Genomic DNA, 23,421 nt, shown 5'->3' with positions numbered 1-23,421 from the left:
CAAAACATGGATGTGATCAAACTATTTGAACCTTTAACTGATTTCTATCCTCCACTTGCGCATTTCCAGACAAGTCATGCTTCAACACCCTGTTCAACTATGAGGACATGCAGGAGATCACACAGCACTTCGCCGTGGTCCACGTGGATGCACCTGGCCAGCAGGAGGGCGCACCCCCATTCCCCAGCGGGTGGGTTGCCAGAGTCGTTAAACATGTGCTGATAACTGTGATCACATAGATTTTATGCAAATCGAGGGGCTGTGCCCTATACATTTACTTGGACAATGGTTGGATTAAGTGAGCTGTCCTTTAATTTACTAATGGAAGTACATGCTATTAGTCTCCAAACGTTGTATATACATTCATGATTAATTCAACCTGCCCTATGAATTCGCTCATAAAGAACTGACCCTAGCAGGTTCACATGCTCGATTTGTGATCAGCTGTGTCATCTGTACCCAGCTATCGCTATCCAACTATGGATGAGTTGGCTGAAATGCTGCCCTCTGTGATGACTCATCTTAAGTGAGTACCACCGGATAATGGCTGATTAATAATTGTGTCTACCTTGACTTACAGTCTACAATCTTGCTGTAACTTGTGGTTTCCCTGTAGGGTCAACAGCGTTATCGGGATTGGCGTGGGAGCAGGCGCATACGTTCTCTCCCACTTTGCTGTGAGTCCTCACCTGCACCAGGACATTCATCCACCTTGGCTCTTTTCTTTCTTTTTTTTTCTTTTTTTTTTTTCTTCTTTTTCTGGTTATTCCTCCCAAATCTCTCAGCCTCTCCCTCTCGCTCGTTATTGCCAATATAAGGCTCTTCCAGGCCACACATTTTTGTTATGCAGAATACCAAGCCTCCCTTCGTTTATCCCACGCAGTGCAGCAGGTTTCCTCAACAATCTGTCAAGCTGATGAATCACCCTGGTTGTTTCCTGTTTCTTTTCTCCACCTGAAGCATTAGAGCTTTCTGCACTGTGTTCGATGGCAAACAATTGCACTGTGGTAGTTTTATCGGCATTGTGACAGTTATGGTCCAATCAGAAAGTATTAACTCTACTTGTGATATTTTCCCCTCAAAATCTGCAATTAATATTTGTTTTTGGTTTTTTTCAAAACGTAGAGCGTTGCAAATTTGCAAATGCTATTTTGGAGTTCACTGAAATACGTGGGCATTCTCAAATGTATATGTCAGAAAAGAGGAGAGGACGGTGAAAAATATCACATATGCCTCTGTCGAGTTTCCAGGTTTGAATGTTAGTTCCAGCATAAATATTCTTCCTGTGCTTGCACGGGTTTTCTCTGGGTACTCCAGCTTCCTCCCACATTCCAAAAACGTGTGAAGAGCATGCATGTGAATGATTGTTTGTCTATAGTAGTGTTGCACAAAATACCGTACCAAGGCATTTGGACGTCAAAAATAGTATTTTTTTAATCAATATTATTATTATTATTTTAAAGTACCGGTAGTTCAAATAAGAAAAAACAACTTGCGCATCAGCGCTCAATTCATACGGTGACACTACCCAAAAAGCTGACAGTCAGCCAAAGACTTTCTGTCTTTCGAGAAGTTGTGAGCGCCCAACTGTGTGGGAGCTGGGAGAATGAAATGGCTTCAAACTGCCGACGAGCTCCTGCTTCCTGCAAACGTGTTAGGGCGCATGAGCCGGGATGTAACCTCAGAGTCCGCAGCTCACTATGTGAGCAAAGTTAGTTTTATATGCAGTGGCTTCTCCTGTGCTGCTAGGGAAACTCTGCATTTGATGCACACAAGTCTGTGTTACCAGCAGCAAATCGATAGCATCAATTGCATGAGACGACTTGGCACGGGTGCGGGCCGCAGGGAAGCCCTGCTTGGAGCACTCCAACCCAGATACAGACTACACTCATTCCCGGAGACCATTCCGGAAATCAGGAAGGTCGAGGAAAAAAAAAAAATCCACCTGAATGCAAAACGAAAACCACTTATCCAAGTAGAGCAAAAAGGTCCACTTTTTGAATGTCGTGGCACTGTACACAATGAATAACAGACATAATGTATTCTTTACAATGGGAGAAATCAAATGTAGTTAAATACAAGAATACTGCACACTAAAAGCTTGAAATCTCTGTAATACACACTATCAAGTATGAGTAAAATACCGATAAATATTGAACTAGAAATAATTAATACAGTCATGGAAAAAATATTAGACCCATTATTTGTTCCATTTCTTGTTCATTTTGAATGCCAGGTGCAACTAAACGTACCTTTGTTTGGACAATTATAATGATGACAATGAAAATGGCTTAAAATAATTAAATATAATAGCTGATATTTAGCTCTAGCCATTTTGCATGGTTGTGTTGATATTAACCAAAATTAGGTTTTATAAAACGATTAAGCTTTTGTGTTCCGGTAAAATACCTTTAGTGGTGCCAGCTATTATAATGAAGAAGAAACTGAAGAAACAAGGGTGGTATAATATTTGTTTTTCATGACTGTCTATATCCCCCGTGGCCCGAACCAGGATAGGCAGAGTTGAAAATGGATGGATGGATGTATATAGAAATACAATTTTATATACATACAAACACATATTTGTCATATCAAACATGTATATGATAATGCAGCTTTGATCTAATTATTTTAAAAATGACATAAGAATGGGCTAATTCCATTATTACATAATTTTTCAAGTTTATCAATGCAAAAGTATTTGAAGTTGTTTGGTCAGTTTTCCTTCCACGGCTTTTGCTGATGTTTTAGATTTTTGCCGTGGTATCGTTTCACTACTGGTATCGAAGTACCTTATGCAGATATAGTATCAAAGTCAGAATTTTGGTATTGTGGCATCACTAGTCGACAGTATATACTGAAATACTGCGGTCAACCGATCCAGGGTGTACATCCCCTCTCACCTCTCAACTGGGTTAGGGTCCAGCTCACCCGCGACCCCTATGAGGACAAGCGTTATAGAAAATACTACAGTTACATAGGTACAATTCTGTGCAGTTGTACTCCACTGCCAACAACAGGCACAATAATACACATAATGGTAAACTGTTAGCTCTTTGACTGTGTCAACTGAGTGTTTTTGTACGGTGTTCAATTGAAATAATGTTGGCATGGTTCCAAAATAACCTGCACCTTCACTTTTGCATGCTGATTTATCATAGCTGCTTTGAAAACCCACAATTGTCTCAGTCATGGTCAGCGTGTACCCAACAGACGAGACAGCATCCTTGTTTGTCCAAATAAATCCTCCCCCTTGCTATCAGCTCTGATATTGGTTCCTCCCTTTGCAGCTGAACAATCCCACGCTGGTGGAGGGGCTGGTGCTCATCAATATCGACCCATGTGCTGAAGGTTGGATCGACTGGGCAGCTTCAAAAGTCAGTATGACTGTGGTACCCTTTGCAACATTTGAGTTATTTACCGGCCAACCTCTGTGCTCGGCTGTCTTTGAACACCATTTAATTGTTGCTTGCTAGTTTCTACTTTTATGTCTATAATTTTCTATGTTTTAAGAGGTAAATGGTATTTATGCTTTTACTGTTTAATTTATTTTGGTTTTAAGTCAGGCCTCTAATGTTTCTTCATTTGAAATTGTCACCTTGAAAGCGACAACTTCTCAATATAAGGGAACCTCTGTCGTTTTGTTAAATGGCTTGCTTCTTCTGGTCCTCAGTTGTCTGGATGGACTAGTAACCTGGTTGATATTGTCATGGCTCATCATTTCAGCAGTGTGAGTTTTTGCATTAATTACCTCATTTATTATTCTTCTGACGGTGTTCCTCTGTTACTCAATTAATAGGTCAGAGTCTTGAAATGGCTGTCTTGGAATATATCTGATCTAATTTGACTGAGGTCATTCCATTAAATACCACACATTTAGTTTTTTTTTTTCTAATGCTATGTATATGACCTACTTTCCTAAATTTCCCAGGACAATTTCACTTCATCTTGCTGATAGACAGTTATTCTTTCTGTCCTCCGATTACCTGTGTGGAAGCTTGACAATTCTGTATGCCCGCTATCATTCTTTGCTGAAGCTACTCTAAAGCATCACTTAGTTTTGACATGTTTGCAATCAATGTACTCTGTTACCTAGGATGAGCTAACAGAGAACCAGGAGCTAATCCAGACTTACCGGTTACATATCGCCCAAGACATCAATCAAGATAACTTGGCCCTCTTCTGTGGCTCCTACCAATAGTATGATGCACCATATTATTTTAGGTGTCACACAACTGTTTTTGTAAGCCCACTAACTTTCCCTCATTTATGTTCAACAGTCGCCAGGACCTGGACATCGAACGGCCCATCGTAGGTTTGAATGAGCACACCGTCAACACACTAACGTAAGCCTTCATGGCTGCTGTTACGATTTTATTTGAATCAGGGAATTTTATCCTGAGTAGATTACATCTTTGTCCTTTCCAGGTGCCCAGCTTTGCTGGTGGTTGGTGACACATCACCTGCTGTGGACGCTGTGGTAAATTACACAACATCTTGGATACCAAGCTCAAGGCTTTGCCAAAGTAGTACTTTATTATTATTTTTGAATTCTTAAGTTTAGCAATAAGTCCAAATGTGATTTTCAGGTGGAGTGCAATTCCAGGTTAAATCCAACAAAGACCACTCTCCTGAAGGTGAAAAGTTTGTTTTTTTTTTCTTCACAATTTATTTACTTTTTCCACAGTGAGAACAAGTAACGATTAGCAATACAGTGGAACCTAAAAAGGTGGGGGGGGGGGGGGGGGGGGGGAATCTGTTGTGGGGTGATTGTTGACCATTAATTTGTTTGAAGTTTGAAAATCATTCAAACGAATACATTCCAGGGTCAAATTGTCGGTAACATTTTTGCTGCCATACAACAGCTTAAAATAAATTTCTAGACGTACAATACAATGTGTTCTGACTAGTGACAGATCATGGGAAGCAAGCCACATGTGAATGTAAAACTGAATGTACAGTATTTCACGTTTTAACATTTTAACACAAGTGTAAAAAAGTTAAAACTGTGAAAAGTAAAGCTTAAAAACCATAGATTGTGTACTCACCTTTTAATTGTGAGGCAGAAGGGGTAACTGCTTATGTTTGGGAGATGAGATTATGTTTCACTCAGTTCTTCATCATGCTTTCACAGAGATGTGTACCGTTTTGAACTGCCAGCACTGGTACCCTATTTGTACTTCAGTGGTGTCCGATGTTCTGCTGTATTTTGGTACCTTTTAATTGGTTTTGACAATGATTCCCCCCCAAAAAAAATAAAGTACAAGGCTTCGGTTTTCACCAGCGTCCGTCATTTTGAGTTCACAATTGACACGCAATGAACTAGTTTACGCTGTGGCATAGGAATGTGTCGTCATGTGGCCTAACAACTGCCGTACTTCTCTGTTTTATATTAGACATTTTTTTGACACAAATATTTATTGTAATCATGACTTTTAAGCATTCCTGAGTCCCTTGCAAGGCAAATACATTGTCAAGGGAAACTGAAATCTAAGTTATTACTTGGTGAATGCTGAAGAACATTCACACGTATTATTCTGCACCCAAATCAGTCTTGAACTCATTATTCAAAAAATTGGATTTGACCTCGTTCTACTCCTTCCACATTTCTCAACCTCACCTCATTTACCATATCTTAAACTATTTTCCACATTCCTAAAATCCCTACTTTTCCCACAGTTCCACATTGAAAATAATCACATTGAAATAAATGTATATTTCCAAATTTTACTCATGCAGTACTTCCATATTTCACAACTTATTCAACTGATTAAAATCATTCCAACTTCAACCTGACATTTATGTCCTCCTTCCACATTTCTTGCCTGATTAAAACCATTCCAACTTAAAGTCTCACATTCTACATTTCAACAATTCAATTAATTACACAGCATTTCAAGTTCAGCTTCAGCTCTTCAGCATTCACACGTAATTTGTCCAGAATTTGCCGTCTGCAGTTATTACCGGTATTTGTACTGCGTTAGCATAGGTTGGTGATATGACTTGCACACAAACTCAGGTTATGCTTCAGCTGAGGGAACGGAACTCTGTCATAAACGGGGGATCCTTTTTGTCTATTAATTGTTTCTGACAATTGCTTGGTATTGATTGTTGTTGTTGTTGACCCAAACCGACTGCATTTCTCAACTCTCGTAGATGGCTGATTGTGGAGGCTTGCCCCAGGTTGTGCAGGTAGCATTTTAGCTTCTTCAAACACATCCATGTCGTATCATCATTTTGGCTTCTAACTTCTCTCCCTTTATCTACTGACAGCCAGGGAAACTTGCTGAGGCCTTCAAGTACTTTGTCCAGGGAATGGGCTACAGTAAGTATGCATGTCTTTCACTTTATGTAAAACATCTTGTGACTTAAAAACAAAATGGTTCAAGCTAGGAAAAATTAAGTTCAACACCTCTGACTTACGTACATGTGGTCACAGTGTAGTTCAGTGCACTTCCTGTTGACATGAATGTAATGTCTTCTGTACCTTAGAATAGTATTGTTGTCACTCTTGCGTCTTGTAAATTCTTGCGCAACAGGCCTGATAATGTATTTTGCACTGTGGCCAATGTTTTTTTTTTCTGTCAGCCTGGTCACAAACAGCCAGGTTTTGCTGCCTGCACACCAACAGACGCTAATGCGGTTTCCCCTCTGCTCTCTACAGTGTTCGGTAGAACTGGTAACTCTCAGTAGGTGAGGTGTGAGGATGACTGAAATGACGTGGATGCTCGAAGTGCTGAGCAATGTTCCATATCCTGTTCAACACAAAAAAATACTCTTTGGGTTTTGTTTGGTGTGCCTTCCTTTTCTATCAAAACTGTCTCTCCTTGCAGTGCAATGTTGAACAGGCCAAGTTTTATCTGTACAAATTAAACAAATGTACATGCTAGTATGCATTCTGAACGATCCAAGTTCAGAGTACTGAAACTATGTGAAAGCACTCAGTCATTTGGAACACAGTAGGCGGTCAACCACACTGAATATTCAGCTGTTCCCTCTGAGTGAGACACTCATTTTTTTGCCAACTGTCCCATACACTCACTGGAGACTTCTTTACATGAGATGCGCTTCTAATGTTTTGCCCCTCTCATAAAGTACCCATTAATACTCTTACAATACTCTTTCTGTTCTTGTATTAGATTTCATTCATGAAAGTGTGCAAAAAATTAATTGAGTGTATATTGTTGATTGGCATGGGGAAAAAGGGTTCCTGCAAATAAATTCACTTGCTTTCTTGATCGAGTGCTTGCTCATGTGTGAAGCTGCTTATGATCCTACTGTTTACAGATATCATCTGTAGTTCAGTTTCAATGCATATTTTACAGAATAGGCAAGGCACATTTATTTGTATAGCACATTTCATACATACATACATTTTAACCTGGACTTAAAAATATTTACACTTGGGGATGACTTCTTCTGTTGGCAACTGATCCCATTTGTGTGCAGCATCACAACTAAATTCTGCTTCACCATGTTAGGTTTAAACACTTTGCTTCTTTATCTGACCGGAGTCTGCAGATCTCAGAGCCCTACTAGCATTTCTTTAATGTATTCAGGATCCAAACAATTCAGTGATTTACAGGCCAGTGGCAGAACTTTAAAGTTTATCTTATAGCTGACTGGGAGCCAGTGTAAAAACTTGAGAATTGGAGTAATAGGCTCTGATTAGGCCTGTCACGATAATTATTCAATCGACTTATCGTTCAATATATAAAATGGACATTTTTCTGGACTCGATAAATTCAAATTTTTGTGGTAACACAAGATGACGGTGTGTTGGACTGCTCCACTACGAAGTGGCCTGCTATTAATGGCTAGCCTTGAACGTACTAGCTGCTGCTGGGCTAGATATTTTATTTATTGTTCTACATTTCAATTCCAATGTTCTGTGTTCTTTAGAATTAAAAGTAAATTGAAAAAGGATGTACTTGAATTATTATGCTCTAATAACATCAGTGCCATAAAAAAACAATACTATCGTTTATCGTGATATTTTTGGGGGAAAATATATCGTCCCAAAACATTTTCTATTGTATCGGGCCTAGCTCTGACCTCTTTGTTCTGGTCAGAACAGCTGTTTATTACTCTTTTGGGGGAGTCCAGTCAGAAGACCATTAAAATAGTCAAGTCTCCTTGGAGATACAAACATGGATGAGCTTCTTCTGATCTGCTTGGAACATGCAACCCTTCACTCTGGATATGTTCTTCAGCGGGTAGAAGGCTGTTTTGGTGATTGATTTGATATGACTGCTCAATGTCAGATCAGTACACCAAGGTTATATAGTAATAGGAGTATAGTAACTGTATCAACACCAATACAGCTATACATGTTCAGAACTTCAGAAGGTACAATGTATATGTTTTGAACGTGATCTTTTATATATGTAAAAAAAAAAAAAAAAAAAAAAAAAAAGACTTATCGAGCAATATTTCAACCCTGCTCTTTTTCGACTTAGATTCTACGAGATTTGCTGTGCATTTGGAACTGCATTTTTGTAATCATGACAAATCACGCTAAACATGTGGAGGCATGTTTAATATTAGGTATGAACTTGTGTTTGCGTAATTTAGGACAAATATGAGCTTCTAATTCTGCTCTTGTATTCCAAAATCCCCCTGACTGCGAAAGAGGCACCCTTTGGTGCTTTGCTTGAAATGCCATTGAGTCCTCCTGTTGAGCAAATGCCACTGTAGGATTAGCTGAGATTAAAACGAGTGTTTTCAACCTGAGAAAGTAGGGAAAATAAATCTTAACACCTCAGCATGCTTCTGAAAGCTACTTTTCCCTCATTAACACAATGCCACTGTGGGAAATGCTACAAGGCGGAATGTAGGCTGAGGAAAACTCGAATTAGCACTTATATTGTGATTTATTTTTGTGTCTAATACTCTTTAGTCACAAATATGCTAAAAGGTGGACTGAAACAAGAAAACCATTCCAACCTTTCTTCCTTTTTTTTTTCCTTTTTCTATCTTTCTTTCTGTAATCATCGCCTACAGTTCCCTATGTCCTTCTCAGTCACCTGAGCAACGAATCAGGTACCAGGGTCTTAAAAAGCTGCTCGACTAGAAAGCTTTGAAGCCATATGGCCTCAGAACACCCCATGGTGGTTGAATGGCATGCAGGATACAGTGGGGGGGAAAAGTATGTGAACCCTTTTAAATGTCTTGAATTTCAACATAAATTGGTCATCAAATGTAGTCTTGAGTTTCCTCTACATTACATAAATAAACAAACCATACCACACAAACAATTGTTTACATATCTTTGTTAAAAATACCAAGTAAACAGTCACAGAACACCTAGGAAAAATTCAGTGAACCCTTAGATTTAATAAAATGTTGTTGACCCTCCCTTGGTAGCAATGGCCTCAATCAAGAGTTTCCTTTAGTTGCAGATCAAACGTGCACAACAATCAGGATGGGTTTTGGACCTTTCCTCCTTACAAAACTTGCAGTTCAGCAGAATTCCTGCAATGTCTGGTGTGAATAGCTTTCTTGAGGTCATGCCACAGCATCTCAGAAAGGTTGAGGTGACCGACTGCTTTATATAAAGTATAAAGCTGGAAAATTCACACCAGACATCCTAGGAATCTTGCTGAACTGCAGCAGTTTTGTAAAGACGAATGGTCTAAAATTGATCCTAATAGTTATACACGTCTTGAGGATAAGCGGGACAGAAAATGGATGGATAGTTGTGTACGTCTGATCTGCGACTACAGGAAACTTTTGGTTCTAAAGTAGGGTCAACTACTTATTCAATCCAAGGCTTCCTTCCTGTCCTGTAAATGATTACATGTTATTTTCTATAAAAATATGAAAACATAATTGTTTGTGGGATTTTAGTTTTAGTACACTTTTGTTTATTCCTGTGAGTTAGATCATCAGACTCCATTTGATGACCAGTTTATGCAGAAATGTAAGAAATTGTAAAGGGTTCACATACTTTTTCCGCCCACTGTATACACTGAAATCCTGTATATGACACTGCTTATTTTATTATGTATTGTTTATACAGGATCCTTTCTGGCATACTTTGATGCACATTCATCCCGCTGTAGGAGACTAGATCCTTCAGCATGGATTTATTTATTATTATTACTTTTATTTATTTTTTTTGCATGAACTGATGGTTATTTGATTTCAAAGGCTTTATTTTGTTGTTGTGATACCTCTGTTTTTCAACAAAGACGTATAATTTTTGTTAGACCTCTTTTAAATTTATTTTCTTCATATTGCAAATTGTTTGCATGTTTAGCACAGTACCTTGTTAGTGCTATTACATCAGACAATGCAAGTGTTCCCAATGTGCACTGGTTAACCGGGTGTTTTTTATCAATGTCTTCCTTTCTTCTCCAGTGCCGTCTGCAGGAATGACTCGCCTGGCTCGCTCACGCACCGCCTCTTCTTCAAGCACCACCTCTATGGACAGCAGTCGCAGCCGCCACAACTTGAACAGCCTGCTGGAGAACAACGCCCCTGCGGCGCTGGACTGCCAGGCCGGACCCCAGACTATGGAGGTGTCCTGCTAAACTCACTGCTTATGTGCTCCCTTCCTTTGTAACTTATTGACCCCGTCTCGTCCGCTTTCTCTTTCCCTCAATTCAGTGCCCGCAGGTTCTGTAATGAACTACGTGATTTAAAAGAGGATGTAATAGCTATATGAACAGAAACATATTGTTAAATATTAAATCATTATCAAAAATACATTCCTTAACCATTACTACCACTATATTCAGATGTCTTGCATATTCAGATGTGCTCCACTCACCTTAATTGGATTTGTTTTTCATGTTTGTTCCAAGGTAAAACCCATGAATGTTAATATGAAATCAATTGTTGTCATTGGATGCTACAACACTTGCTGTTTTAATCCATTTCTTTAGTTTGTAGTTTAAACATGCTGCCTCCATGGATTGTGAGTCACTATATATTTGGACTGTAAGTTGCTGCAATATGATGTAGCGAACAAATTGTACAAATTGTTAGCCTAAGAGTCCCGAATCACATTCGCATAAGTCAATTTGGAGGGCTTTTGGAAAACAAGAAACAACACAACAAATTCAACAAACAAGAATAGTGCAGTTGCCTGGATTCAATCTTTGCGGATTACCAGGATTTGGCTGACTGAGAATCCACAAAGACAAAGATAAAACTACATTTTTGCAAGCACATAAGTATTTTTTTAATTTATATTGTGACAGTAGGTTAAGAATGACTTGTGCAATTATGCTATAAGACTAACAAAATGTAGCTACAGATGGAAGTGGGCTGTCTGTACTTCATGTAAACTGAACATGCCAGGTAAAAAAACAAGCTTGAATATTTAGCATTAAAGAAAATGTGTACTATTTCCTCTTTAACCTCGTTTACATTGAATTAGTTTTCCCCATTTTTATTTCTGCATTGTTGATTTTAATGCAGTCTTTAAACAACCCGTGCAATGTGGCCCAGGGGTTCCTCTCACTTGTCTGCTGACTCTTTTACTTAATAAAGAGGTAGAATATAAGAAGTGTTTCATGTTTGTTTTCACTGACTTGATGTGCATAAAACAATTGGCATCATTTAATCGAGAGAAATTGTAGATCAGTGATTGCCTCTGCTCTTGTTAGTGGAAAAATAAGGTGACTGGTGAGTTGTTTTCTAGCCGCAGTTCTTATTTCCGCCGCATGTTCACCTCTTGTCACAGAAGAGGGTGTTTATATTTAGCATCGTGTTTTTCTGTGCAACAGATAAACTTAACTCAGGTGTCATAGTATCATCTTAAAATCAATTTAACGTTCATAGCACCCACCGAGGGACACATCTTACCTCTCCTCAAGCATGTACATATAATGTTACGTTTCATTGCATTGACATGCAACAACCTTATAATGATTTGCTTTCATAATCTGTTGTCCATTTACGGATTTGCCTGTAATTTGCACCCCTAGATTTAAATTCATATAACTAACTTTTGATCAATTATGTTTGAAATAACAGTTTTGAAGGCGGCACGGTGACCGACTGGTTAGAGCATCTGCCTCACAGTTCTGAGGACCGGGGTTCAATCCCCGGCCCTGCCTGTGTGGAGTTTGCATGTTCTCCCCGTACCTGCATGGGTTTTCTCCGGGCACTCCGGTGAAAAACCCATGCAGGCCGAAGTATATTTCATCCCTTGTGGTGTGCAAAGGGAGATTAAAAAATATATATATATTTTTTTTTAATAAAAATGTTTTGTCACCAACCTATTTGAAACTGAGAGCTACTTGTTGGGTGCTGATTAATGCAAAGGGCTACCAGTTTGATACACACTTCTGAAATAAGATTTCTCAAAATACATTTATTTATTATTTATGTTATTAATACGTAATGGTATTCATTTCTGTGAAGACATTGTTGATAATGATTGTTAAATCATTAACCTGACCAAAGCAGGAGACCTAAATATCAACGTGCAACACTGTTTCTATAACTCTCTGCGAGTGTTGACGTTTTCAAGAGATTACTTCTATGACATTCCTAGTAAATCACTGTCCCATCATTGGTGAGCTGTTTTTTTTTTTTTACCCCCAAAGAGTCCTGCAGGCTTCCTGGTGACCTGTTGATGACCCGTTGGTCCAAACACTTGTGGACCAAACTGCATCTATTTGTTCAATAGTGGCTACTGCGTATGCACTTCGACTCATAAATCGTTTATAAGGATTGGAAGAGGATCCTGAAGAGGGCTTTTACTCATATGTTAATGTTGATTACAGGACAGCATCTTTATGCCACGAGAGAATTAGACTGGAGAAGATGTTTCAGATACATTTACTCTGATGTCTCATTTTGAGCAGATCAAATTGAGTTTACATACAGTACATTCTTACGACGGTCCCTTAGCAACAGATATTTTCTTAACCCACAATACATTAGACGGTTTTTGTTGCACTTGTTGGAGCGTGACCGACACAGAGCAAAACGTGTAAGTATGTGGAGGGCTTCAAACATCACATGAAGCTGGTGCTGTTGAAGACAGAAATATAGGCCTACAGACAGACATGCATATAGAGTAGTATGCAGGAAGCTTCAGCCACTAACAAAACCATCCCCTCCCACTTATTTGCAGCTGCAAAAACGTTACAGCCTTCCTGGTTGCACAGCAGTCGTTCTGATTGATATGCAGGTCTGACAGATAACCTGAGCTTCCATTTATGTGTCAGTGTGTGTATGTTGGAGACAGATGAGCATATTTCATCAAGAGAACTTGGATCTACTTAGAGGACTGGGATAACCTCTAAAAAAGAGGAGGACTTAGAAAACATTGGCATTTTGAGGGGGGGGTAAGTATGTTTTTGCTAATATTACATAAAAGGCCACTACATGAGTATTTTTGTAATTATTACAACTATATCATTCCCACCTGAATTCATGCATCTTGGTGTACAGTTTAGCTATCAGAGTATGTCAATGAATTTTGTTGTGGCTTCCTGTATCTTCAAGCTTCATGGTGCCAGTAAAATGCTGGATACTGTGAGAACTAATCTGATGATGCGTTTGAAAGGATTTGAATGCATTTTTCCCCAATCTCTTTCTAGCAGTAGCTCCTTCAAACCAGCAGGAAGTTAAAGAACATGGGGCTCTGCCCCTCCAGGTGCAGATCCGACCTGACAGTCTTAGAAAATCCACCAGAACCTCCTTCATCAGGTAGACTTCTTCCACCATGTATCTATCCATATATACACATCCACAAGGCTTTCTTCCCCTACATATACTCAAATGACAAAAATCCAACAATTTGTGCAGTCTCTGACGAGACCATGACTGTGTCCCTCTTCGACTTTCTATCATTTGGTGGCACTGAGTTGGTCATGACCATCGGGGAGAGACTCAGCATCATATCAGAGTATGCCTATAATCTCTTACAATTTGAAATTCACCCCAATTTCACATTGTCACGCAAAAATGCTCACAATCACATATTTTGTCTATAGTGATGGTAATGTTTTGATGGTAAGGTCCGCCACCACAAGCAGAGAGATGTACATTCCCACCAACTACACTGCCAAAGTGACACAAAGGTAAGTTATGTAATTCTTGTCATCATAATAGCTTTATTACCTTTGAAGGGTAATATCATCATCATATCATCTTTCCTCTTTGCCATCATTAGTAGGTAATGTGGCAGCATTAAAAAAAAAAAAAAAGATAAATTCAAACAAACTGAACAATAATCCTAAAATGGTCACCCATTTTATGAGGACACATATTCTGCACATTTTTCCTAATTTAAAAACAGTTCCCTGGTATCGAAATAGCATGTGACTGTCATGTATTGTAAGTCACGTTACACACCCTATATTGTGTCTTGTTGACATCAGCAAGTGAGCATTTGGAAGCCCTGCTCAATATACTGCTAGGCCAGAGCCTATTTAGACTAGAGAGACTTCTCTTGGGACCCGAGAAAGACAGTAAAAGCATTTTTTTTTTCTTGGAGGCAGCACTTCATACACCTGACCATTTTTAGAAGTAGGCAGCAAACAAAATATTTATTCATGTATGCAAGCCATCATGAAGAGAATTTTCCATAATATGTCCCCTTTCAGCATCAGAATATTTAGATCAAATACTGAATTGTCCAACTATAATAATGAATTGAGTTGCGTAGCTGTTGTCTCCTGCTTCTCTATCCAGGTGGCTGTTCACAGGTATCAGCAGGCTCAAAGCAGAGGAGCTCCTCATGCAACCACAAAACCACATTGGAGGCTTCTTGATACGAGACTCAGAAACAAACACAGGTTAGAGTGTTGTCAGTTTCACGTTTGAAATGAGTATATTTGTATTGCCCGTTTTGTAATTTACTTCTGTGTCTGTGCTCTTTATTGCTGTAGATTGCTTTTCTCTGTCTGTCCGTTGGCGAGTCAGTGTTGTGTTCTCAAATTGTGTCAAACACTACCTCATCGCTCAACTCCAAAATGGCCGGGTCTACATAACTCCAAAACGCTCCTTCTCCTCGCTAAAACACCTGGTGGAACACTATTCAGGTTTGTAGGCTGCAGGGGAGTTTCAAATGATCAACCTTGTGCTGTTCTTGATCATTTGCCTAAAATGTCAATACAAAGATGTTATTTTTTTTCATTATCAACAGTTATAATAGTTTCTATAAATATGAAGATTTTATTGATCAGCAGTAATGTTTTTTGCAAATGTACTCAAAATTATGTTCCAATGATTACGATTAAGATTATAAATTTTTTTTTTTTTTTTAAACACATAGGTTGTAAAGGACTACACAAGAAAAAAAGATGTTTGTACTGTACTCCTGCCATTACATAGAGATCGTTTTTTTAAAAAGAAATTATATTTCAACCAAAGGAACCCGTCATCAATCTCACATGAACAACTCTCGCATTCATTGAAGTCTGTGGATAGTTATGCTGCCCTCTACTGTCATAGATCTTCCTTTTAAGGAGGCTCCACAAGTTCTCAATAGAAATAAGGTCAGGGGATGGCGGTTGCTACATCATTATTTGTTTTGTCTTCTTATACCATTAGCAGCTAAAGCTTCAATAGTGTCTTTTACAGTGTGTTGTGTTGCATGAGAAAATATTTTATCATGGAAGACACAGTTCTTTTTAGTCTATGGCAGCATATGGTGAATTAGAAACTCCATATATTTTTCAGAGATCATTTTGACACCAGCAGGAGTTCCAGTTGTTCCGGCATAAAAACGTTACTCCGCCATTTCCTTGCTAATGTTGCAACCTTGTTGGGACACGGTATTTGCAAAAAATAATCGTCAAACCTGTCTGAGATTGATATTACGGATATAAACAGATTGGAGACACAACATATGCAAAAACTTCCCCAGAAAGTTTTTTTTTTTTTTTTTTTTCCTTCAATTCTATCTGTTTCTTATGTTTGGCGTAGTAATAAGAGGAACATCCTGTGATTTTACAGAGTCTGCAGACGGACTTTGCTGTCGGCTGAATGAGCCTTGCTTCATTCAGGGTTTAGACGTACCCAGAGAGAACAGGCTTGTCGTATCCACAGCGCACAGGAAGCCCGCTAACAACTGGAAGGACATCAGCAGGTGGGCGAGAGTCCATTTTTACTTCTACTGAAGTAAAACTGCTTGTAGTGTCGAGCTCTGCGTGAGGCCCTGATGGCACAAAACATCACATCAATGAATCCAACAGTTGAATCTTGAGCAGCTACCAAAAAGAACTGTTCCAATTGTTTTCCAGATCCATGATTCTCAAGAGGACGAGAACAGGGTCTGACAACTCAATGGTGAGCGAGGGCCTGAGGGAGGCCATGAGCTCTTACCTCCAATTGACAGAAGGCAACAATCACAGTTGGTACACTTGAGCTAAAAACTTCAATCTGGCTACAAAGACAGATTGTCTTCCAAAGACACTGGACAAGACGTGAAGTACGAGATCTGAGACACTCTAGCGTACCATATGCGAAAGCATTCCACATTGTTTAGTTCCTTTAGTTTCATTTTATTTTTACTATTGATGAAAAGTCCTGTTCTTAATGTATTATTGACTGCTCTTTGAATGCATTACATTTATGTGTGATTATTGAATGTTTGTGATCTAATCAACATTCAAGTCAATGGATTCACAGGGGGAAAAAAAGTCCTGGACAAAATGTCAAATAAAAACTGTACAACACCAGTTGGATGCAAGCAAGCGTTAATAGTGTTGCGGTACTTATGTGCAGACGGCACAGGTTCAATTCCTAGCTGGTACTCCAGAAAATGTGTCAGGAAGGGCATCCAGTGCGAAAACTGCCAAACAAATCATCTGCGTGACTCACTGTGGTTGACCCAAGCTGAAAGTCGCATACAATTTGGATACCTGACAAATCTTGAGGTTGTAAGAACCGCGGGAGAGATAATGACATCACTGCAGTCTGACGAGACGCTTCATCTGACAATAGTTTTGTTTCTTCTTCTTATCTGTGTGTTTGTTTTGGGCTTGAGAAAAACAAGAGCTGAACTGTCCTAAATTGCTAATGTCATAAATAGTGGAATTATTGGAATTTTCTTTAAAAAAAATTTTAAGGCCATGCTATTACAAAATTAGCAGAAGTATATGAGAAATCATTTTTAAAGTGGAGTAGAATTATGACATTTAATGGCTCCGAATGATGCCCAATGAAGTCGTTTGCACCCCTTCCAGTGTGGAAACCAACCAAAGGAGTAAAGGTAAGGAATTTGTCTTTTTTTTATAATTTTTTTTTAAACTGTATTTCATTTTATTATTTTATATTAAAGACCTACAACTGTCTTTCATACAAATATATATTGTAAATCTGACTTTACTACTGCATTAGCACATATTGGTTAGTGATAGAAACGATGCATGTTCCGACTTTTGCACAAAATCAGGTTACTGATAGATTTTTAACATCTTAACCATTTTTTAATATGAGAAACATGATGAGAGGGGGTGACACATTAATTGAAGACTCTAAATTGTCCTTAGGTGTGAATGTGAGTGTGAATTTTTGTTTGTCTTTATGTGCCCTCTGATTGGCTGGCGACCAGTTCAGGGTGTACCCCGCCTCTCGCCCACAGTCAGCTGGGATAGGCCCCAGCACGCCCGCGGCGTTTGTGAGGAGAAGCGGTGCGGCAAATGGATGGATGGAAGGATGGATGATGAGAGGACCAATACAACACACCCCACATAACCATGTCTGTCGCAGTCCCATGGCTGACCTGTAGGAGGCAGCATGGTGCTACAGGGCATTCAGACTACCAGAAAATATTAAGAAAGATTCGCTAGTGGTATTAGCAGTAGTAGACATAGGTTAATTGAACACTCTAAATTGTCCTTAGGTTTGAATGTGAGTATAAATGTTTATCTACGTATGCACTGTGATTGGTGGGCATACTGTCCAGGGGGTACCTGTCTTGCCCAAAGTCAGTTGGGATAGGCTCCAGTACACCTGCGACCATAATTAGGATAAGCGGTGCAGAAAACGGATGGATGGACAAAGAAGACATATGATTTGCTTTAGCGGGGCACTATAAAATGATGTGGTGGGCCAGGTCTGGCCTTTGGGCCTTGAGTTTGACACCTGTGATTTTGAGGGGAAATTGATGTTTATTTTTTTTTTTAAGGGTTTGAGTTCAAAAGTTGGTAAAAGTTTCCAAACAAATTTTAAAAGGGCCCTAAATGTGTTGCTCGGCGTTTTTTTTTGTTTTGTTTTGTTTTAAAGTTGCTAGTGCAGTCTGGAAAGTTGCTAAATCAAGCAACAAAACTGCTCAGTTGTGCGCTACTCGGCCAGCAGGGGGCGCTTAATTGCCCTCAAGGTTGATGGTAGCATCCACTTCCTGCCTGGACAGCTCACTTCAGAAAGAAGAAATAATGGCGACGCTTAAGGGGTCCGAGACCCACTGTACGGGAGCACAACAAAGAAATTGCAAAAGTAATATCGTGTTCAAGTTCACGGAGAGTAAAATCACAGGGCAGACTTTTAGTCGTGGGACACAGGTAAGCGACACGTTGTGCTTTTAGACATAAAAGACGTCGCAAAGTTGCTCGCCTCAAACCAGGGATTTGCTTTGTGGAGTGCTGCCTGAAAAGCGAGACGCTATCGGGCAAACGTGATTGGCGACGCCCTCGTTTAGTTCAACATTTTGCATCCGGCTGCCACATTTGGGGATTTTTCCGAAGAATAAAGTGGAGCGCTTAACTCTCCTTTTCTCCTTCTTGCTGATGGGGCATAAATGTTAGCGCAATCTTTTGTTGTTAGCCCACATTAGCTTAGGGTAAGCAACAAGCTTCGAATGGTTCCCGTAAACGTTCTCTCGTGAATATTGTTTAGCAGCAGTAACACGCTAACACAATCATTAGCCTTTAGTTTTCCACTGCTGTGAACGAATGTCGCCTGGGAGGCAGCTAACTAGCTTAGCCTTCTGAACGGCTCAGGCGATTACGTAATGTTCATCGACCACTCTAAGAATGCGTTCCATAAAAGGACGCGCAGACAACAGCTATTTTGGCAATTGTAACTTTAACAAGTCTCTTACTACCCTTGTATTAAACATGCTCAACTGGATTTGTATTTGTATTGCGTGTTTGTGCTGTTCAGTCAAACAACAGTTGAGGTCCACCTGTCATGACATGTCGACACATGGCAAGCACAGAATTACCGGACACTTAATTAGATACACCTGAATTACAGTCCTGGAAAAAATGATGAGACCACGCTTGTTTCTTTAGGTTCTTGTTCATTTTTTATGCCTAGTACAACTGAAGGTTCATTTGTTTAGACAAATAAAATGGTGACCCCAAAAAGAGCTCCAAGTTTAATTTAAGAGCTGATGTCTAGCCATTTTACGTGTTTCCTTGTAACCTAAATTACTGGGACTACAATTAAGCTTAAGCATGGCAAATAGGACATAGAGTATTATGGAATCAGATGCATTTTTGTTGTGTTCTATTTTTAAGGTAATTTACTGTACCTTTATTGGTACCACCAGGAATAAATATTGAGAGTGAAGAAACAAGGGTGGTCTAATATTGTTTTTCCATAACTGTACATTTAGATATTCAATTCAACCGTCACATGACAATTACAGCAAACATTGTTGTATTTATCATAATAATGAAAAGCAGGATGGTTAAGTTTTAGTATCGGAGATCTTCCTTTTTTGACCACTATTGAGAGCAATTCGAAATTAAAGTTAAAGTGCTGTGATGTCTTGAACAATGTGTGGCTAAAGGGTCAAAAAGTGTTTGCATGTTCTCTTAATGTTTGGATGGGGTTTCTGCAACATTCCAAAACATTAATTTTTGGTTAATAGAAGAAAGGAAACTACATTGATAGGCATCATAACATACAAACAGTTAAGCACTCATTTGTTGAAGCTTGGACGTACATTATTAGGGATACAGTGGCAAACTGCTGCATTCCATGTATAAAATGTATTTACAGCCTCTTGACATCAATCAAAGACAAGGCCAATGATGGTCTTGATAGTGTACATTACATGACTACATGTTGTAATTGGGCGTCCATCTGATTGTGCTGTGTAGCTCCCAGGGGGTCTCCTTCAGGAGAGAGACAAGCGGGCCAAGTGGCAAGGCATTCCTACTTTGCTCCAGAAGCTCTACGAGAGCAGTCATCCCAACAGTGACCTTTCCCACACCCATGGCCTACTTAAGGTAACCGCATTGCAGTAAAGTACTGTATGTACTCATGACTTGTAGTAGAATTGATGGGGCTGGTCCATTCGTGATCCAACATGGCATGTAACTGCAATGACTGCCACGATTAGTCGATTGGTCACGACAACAATTTATTTGTCAGTGTCATTTATTTTTAAGATTTGTTTTTATCACGAAAGCGCTTGAATCTTCCAGTGGTCGGCATGCTGCCCTGTTGTCCAAGTACGGCATGACACATGACCAGTACTGGTCATCCGGGTCAGCTGTGCCATACCCAGAAAAACTACAATGACCTGCATAGCAGCAGCACTCGGAGGTTTAGGCATTTAAGCCCAAATATTGAAGATGAATGTAATTCAAAACGAGAGACCGAACGCGCCATTCAAACAAATGTAAATATCCGACAAATATAACCCAAGTGAACGCAAAATTCTGTTTTTACATCGTGTTTTCATTTATTAAGAAAAAAACAGCTATTCAAACTTACCTGGCCCTCTGTGCAAAAGTAATTACCCTCCTCGTTAAATCATGAATTAGACGTGGATAAGCACTATTTTTGGTTAATTTTCACTGATCACACCCAAGCCTGGTTACCTCCACACCCGTTCAGTTAAGAAATCACTGAAAGAGAATCTGTCCTGACTAAATCAAGTCGGACAAAAGATCTAATAAACCTGCAACATAATGACACCATCCAAAGAAATTCCAGAACTATATATATATATATATATATATATATATATATATATATATATATATATATACACACACACACACACACATTATCAAAATAATCATTTGTGGCATGCCTAATGCTAAGTAGTCTGTCTATACATTTGTAGAAAGGTTGCTTGAATTTGTTTTATTGACTGATTACAGTAGCATTTATCAATACCTGTTGATTTGTCAGTAAGTACAAAAATAAGTACAGTGGAACCTCGATATAACGGACTGATACGGGGGGTGGGCGGGCCGGTCTCTCTCTGCGCATCGCTTCATGCACAATAGACAATAGGTAAAACCAGCATCTCCATGGTCTGGAAATTTGCCACATTCAACATGACCACCACTTAAGCACAGGAGGCAAGTCTTATGGTTGGATCTCGTCATATTGTATATCTGTGAGCCGGAAATACGTCAGCCCTATTTTGTGCCTGTATTACGTGGGCTTTACACGATCAGGATTTTATGGGCCGATCCGATCACAAGATGGAGCAATGTCTATTTAAATGACTTGTTCATTTATTGTAAACAGGAAGTCCTCGAGTTACGACGCACTCGACCTACGACGTTTTGAGTTTACGACGCCCGTGCCTCGTCCGCCATTTTGTCCCAGCACCTTAGTGTTTCTGCTTAGCTAGTGCATAGTGCTTGTCTGTGTTTGTGCGGTGGGAGTATCTTTGCCTTATTCGCCCTCCTTTTTTCACACTCTCAGAATTAATGGTAAGTACAGCATCTTATTTTTTTATATTAATGTATTTTAGTTTCTTTATATGAAGTGTTAACCTTTCCTTCACCTGACCGTGGTCGGGAGACTCAGGGGTTAACTCCCTTCTCTCGTTGCACAGTGAGCTGGGTGGCGGCAACAATAAAGGCACGAAGCACCGATTTGCTGCTTTAATGGCTTTATTAGCCCCTCTGCACATTCGTCAACGGGTCCTCCGCTAATCGCTACTCTTCCCCGGTCGCCGTCACTACACTTGCCACTGTAGACACTCGCACCGGCGCGCACTCCTTACTCCTGCGCAGTCCCGTCTCACTCACACATCAACCCACACGCCCACACACACTGAGTTTGCTGTCACAATCACGTGGGACAATACCCGTAACAGAAGTATTTCGCCGTAAATTTCGACTTTAACGGTGAAATCCGACTTACGCGGAAATTCGTGTTACGTCGCCAGCGTAGGAATGGAACTCGTTCGTAAATCGAGGACTTCCTGTATACTTGTGTACTGTATACTGAGTATCTTCAAAAGTATTCTAGCATTTTAGACAAAAGGTAAAACAATGGCCTGTCGGGGGCATTCAAGGATTGCCCACTGACATAAGTTTAAGTTTTCAGTCAGGTCAAACCAACATTACAACATGACAGAAATAATGGGTCCAAATTAAATTACATTATTGTAATTAAATTACTTCCCACACACCAAAACTTTAGAGCATGATTCAACAGAACGCCGGCATGTTTACCTACAACTGTTAGTGCTCGCTCGGCTAGAGAACATTTTGTTGCCTGCTTGCGAGCCGTATCGTATTAAATGTACGTGAAAACATACCTCAAGCAAGTTGTGGATGAACGTCCTCTCCTGAGCATATGTGATGACCACCACACATTTTTCGTTTTTATTATCCCCCCCAATAAATTTGTGTGATCTACTGTTGTTGTCATCGCCATGGTAACAAGTGTATCCGGTTGAGTTCGGTTTAACAAGCTAAAGCTCACTGGTAAAAGACGCAATGCGATGGTATCGGAATACAAGATTTTATTGGAGTAGTCTGACGTAGTGCAATTATGAAAGACCAAATTTGTCTTGTCGTCTGATCCAAGCATTACGTGTTCTCTGTATGAGCCACCGCAAAGAAGTCCCACACCACTGAATGTTTTTTCACCGACAAGATTGAATTAAAACGTTATTGGCCGTCAAATAGTTAAAGTACTTCATCACAAGACACGTGACAAGGCTAAAAATAATTTTGGATCGGTACACGACAGCAACGTGGAGTCAATATCTTTTGCGGAGCTGATCGGATTGACGAATTATGACATTAAAGCCGATTAGCATAAAATGCTAATTATCGGCCAATACCGATCAAGCCGATCAGATCGGTGTAAAGTCTAGTATTACGCTACAGCGCCAGTAAAGAACACTGGCCATTCTGGAACTAACAGACTTTGTTATTGACAGTTTAAGTGACAAATGTAAATTCTTTTTGGATTATTTTTTAAGATACTTTGGTGGTCACGGCGATAGTAAAGTAGCCTTCCCCCAGGAGTTGTAAACATTGAATGTGACGTCACGTTCGTACCGTTTGATACCTGGGCCGGCAGTGAAATGTGCGCCGCAGATTGTAAACATGCAGACAATATGGCAAAGGTAGGTACATCTCTGCAATTTCCCTGGGCTGTAATTCAGCAAAATAATGCTTCTACTTGAGTCCTGGCGGTCCACTTATACGTTCGAGTTGGTACTGTGCGACCCTAAAAGGAAACTGCAGAGAGGACAAAAAGTCAGGTATGTCCCGAAACTGAGAGAACAATCGCCAG

The 23,421-nt window shown here is 39.7% G+C and overlaps 3 protein-coding genes across 14 annotated transcripts in view; all 3 read left to right on the top strand.

Moving 5' to 3' along the window:
• Window positions 1-11,515, top strand: part of ndrg3a (ndrg family member 3a) — a 55,192-nt gene extending 43,677 nt beyond the window's left edge. For 5 of the 7 annotated variants that reach the window (XM_061687151.1, XM_061687149.1, XM_061687145.1 and 2 more), the window contains 13 exons: window positions 70-190; window positions 464-526; window positions 617-677; window positions 3,291-3,377; window positions 3,674-3,730; window positions 4,097-4,200; window positions 4,281-4,346; window positions 4,429-4,480; window positions 4,590-4,637; window positions 6,157-6,192; window positions 6,274-6,325; window positions 9,004-9,042; window positions 10,363-11,515. In XM_061687151.1, coding sequence (XP_061543135.1) covers window positions 70-190; window positions 464-526; window positions 617-677; window positions 3,291-3,377; window positions 3,674-3,730; window positions 4,097-4,200; window positions 4,281-4,346; window positions 4,429-4,480; window positions 4,590-4,637; window positions 6,157-6,192; window positions 6,274-6,325; window positions 9,004-9,042; window positions 10,363-10,535 — 959 coding nt within the window. In that variant the 3' untranslated portion in view covers window positions 10,536-11,515. Of the gene's footprint in view, window positions 1-69; window positions 191-463; window positions 527-616; window positions 678-3,290; window positions 3,378-3,673; window positions 3,731-4,096; window positions 4,201-4,280; window positions 4,347-4,428; window positions 4,481-4,589; window positions 4,638-6,156; window positions 6,193-6,273; window positions 6,326-6,664; window positions 8,962-9,003; window positions 9,043-10,362 lie in introns of those variants that run through there. The other 2 variants (XM_061687147.1, XM_061687152.1) reach the window with 2 other exon arrangements.
• Window positions 11,516-13,074: 1,559 nt separating this feature from the next.
• On the top strand, window positions 13,075-16,649 carry sla2a (Src like adaptor 2a). 5 transcript variants are annotated; one of them, XM_061687823.1, is made up of 7 exons: window positions 13,075-13,307; window positions 13,566-13,870; window positions 13,959-14,045; window positions 14,659-14,762; window positions 14,856-15,008; window positions 15,925-16,057; window positions 16,212-16,649. In XM_061687823.1, exons 2-7 carry the CDS (start codon window positions 13,599-13,601, stop codon window positions 16,333-16,335), a joined length of 873 nt encoding a protein of 290 aa, XP_061543807.1. In that variant the 5' UTR covers window positions 13,075-13,307; window positions 13,566-13,598; the 3' UTR covers window positions 16,336-16,649. The 5 variants fall into 5 exon arrangements, with proteins under 5 accessions (XP_061543807.1, XP_061543806.1, XP_061543805.1 ...); XM_061687822.1 differs by having other exon boundaries at window positions 13,563-13,870; XM_061687826.1 differs by having other exon boundaries at window positions 13,084-13,671; window positions 13,771-13,870; window positions 13,983-14,045.
• Window positions 16,650-18,301: 1,652 nt separating this feature from the next.
• Window positions 18,302-23,421, top strand: part of trpc4apa (transient receptor potential cation channel, subfamily C, member 4 associated protein a) — a 21,595-nt gene continuing 16,475 nt past the window's right edge. Inside the window, exons 1-2 of one of the 2 annotated variants that reach the window (XR_009769355.1) lie at window positions 18,302-18,473; window positions 20,022-20,150. Coding sequence is in view for 1 of the 2 variants with exons in the window: in XM_061688488.1 (XP_061544472.1) it covers window positions 18,348-18,473; window positions 20,022-20,150 (255 nt within the window). In the remaining variant the exon portion in view is untranslated. The remainder of the gene's footprint in view (window positions 18,474-20,021; window positions 20,151-23,421) is intronic. The other variant, XM_061688488.1, reaches the window with a different exon arrangement.

Source organism: Phycodurus eques, chromosome 10 (assembly GCF_024500275.1).
Source record: "Phycodurus eques isolate BA_2022a chromosome 10, UOR_Pequ_1.1, whole genome shotgun sequence".
NCBI lineage: Eukaryota > Metazoa > Chordata > Actinopteri > Syngnathiformes > Syngnathidae > Phycodurus > Phycodurus eques.
This window is presented reverse-complemented; position numbering and strand designations above follow the sequence as displayed.

Bases quoted from the DNA above. Each gene is read 5' to 3' on its own strand.
- sla2a (XM_061687823.1), top strand. From the start codon at position 13,599: ATGGGGCTCTGCCCCTCCAGGTGCAGATCCGACCTGACAGTCTTAGAA. The intron at 13,871-13,958 runs GTATGCCTATAA...TTTTGTCTATAG, and splicing joins AGACTCAGCATCATATCAGA to TGATGGTAATGTTTTGATGG. The intron at 14,763-14,855 runs GTTAGAGTGTTG...TTATTGCTGTAG, and splicing joins AGACTCAGAAACAAACACAG to ATTGCTTTTCTCTGTCTGTC.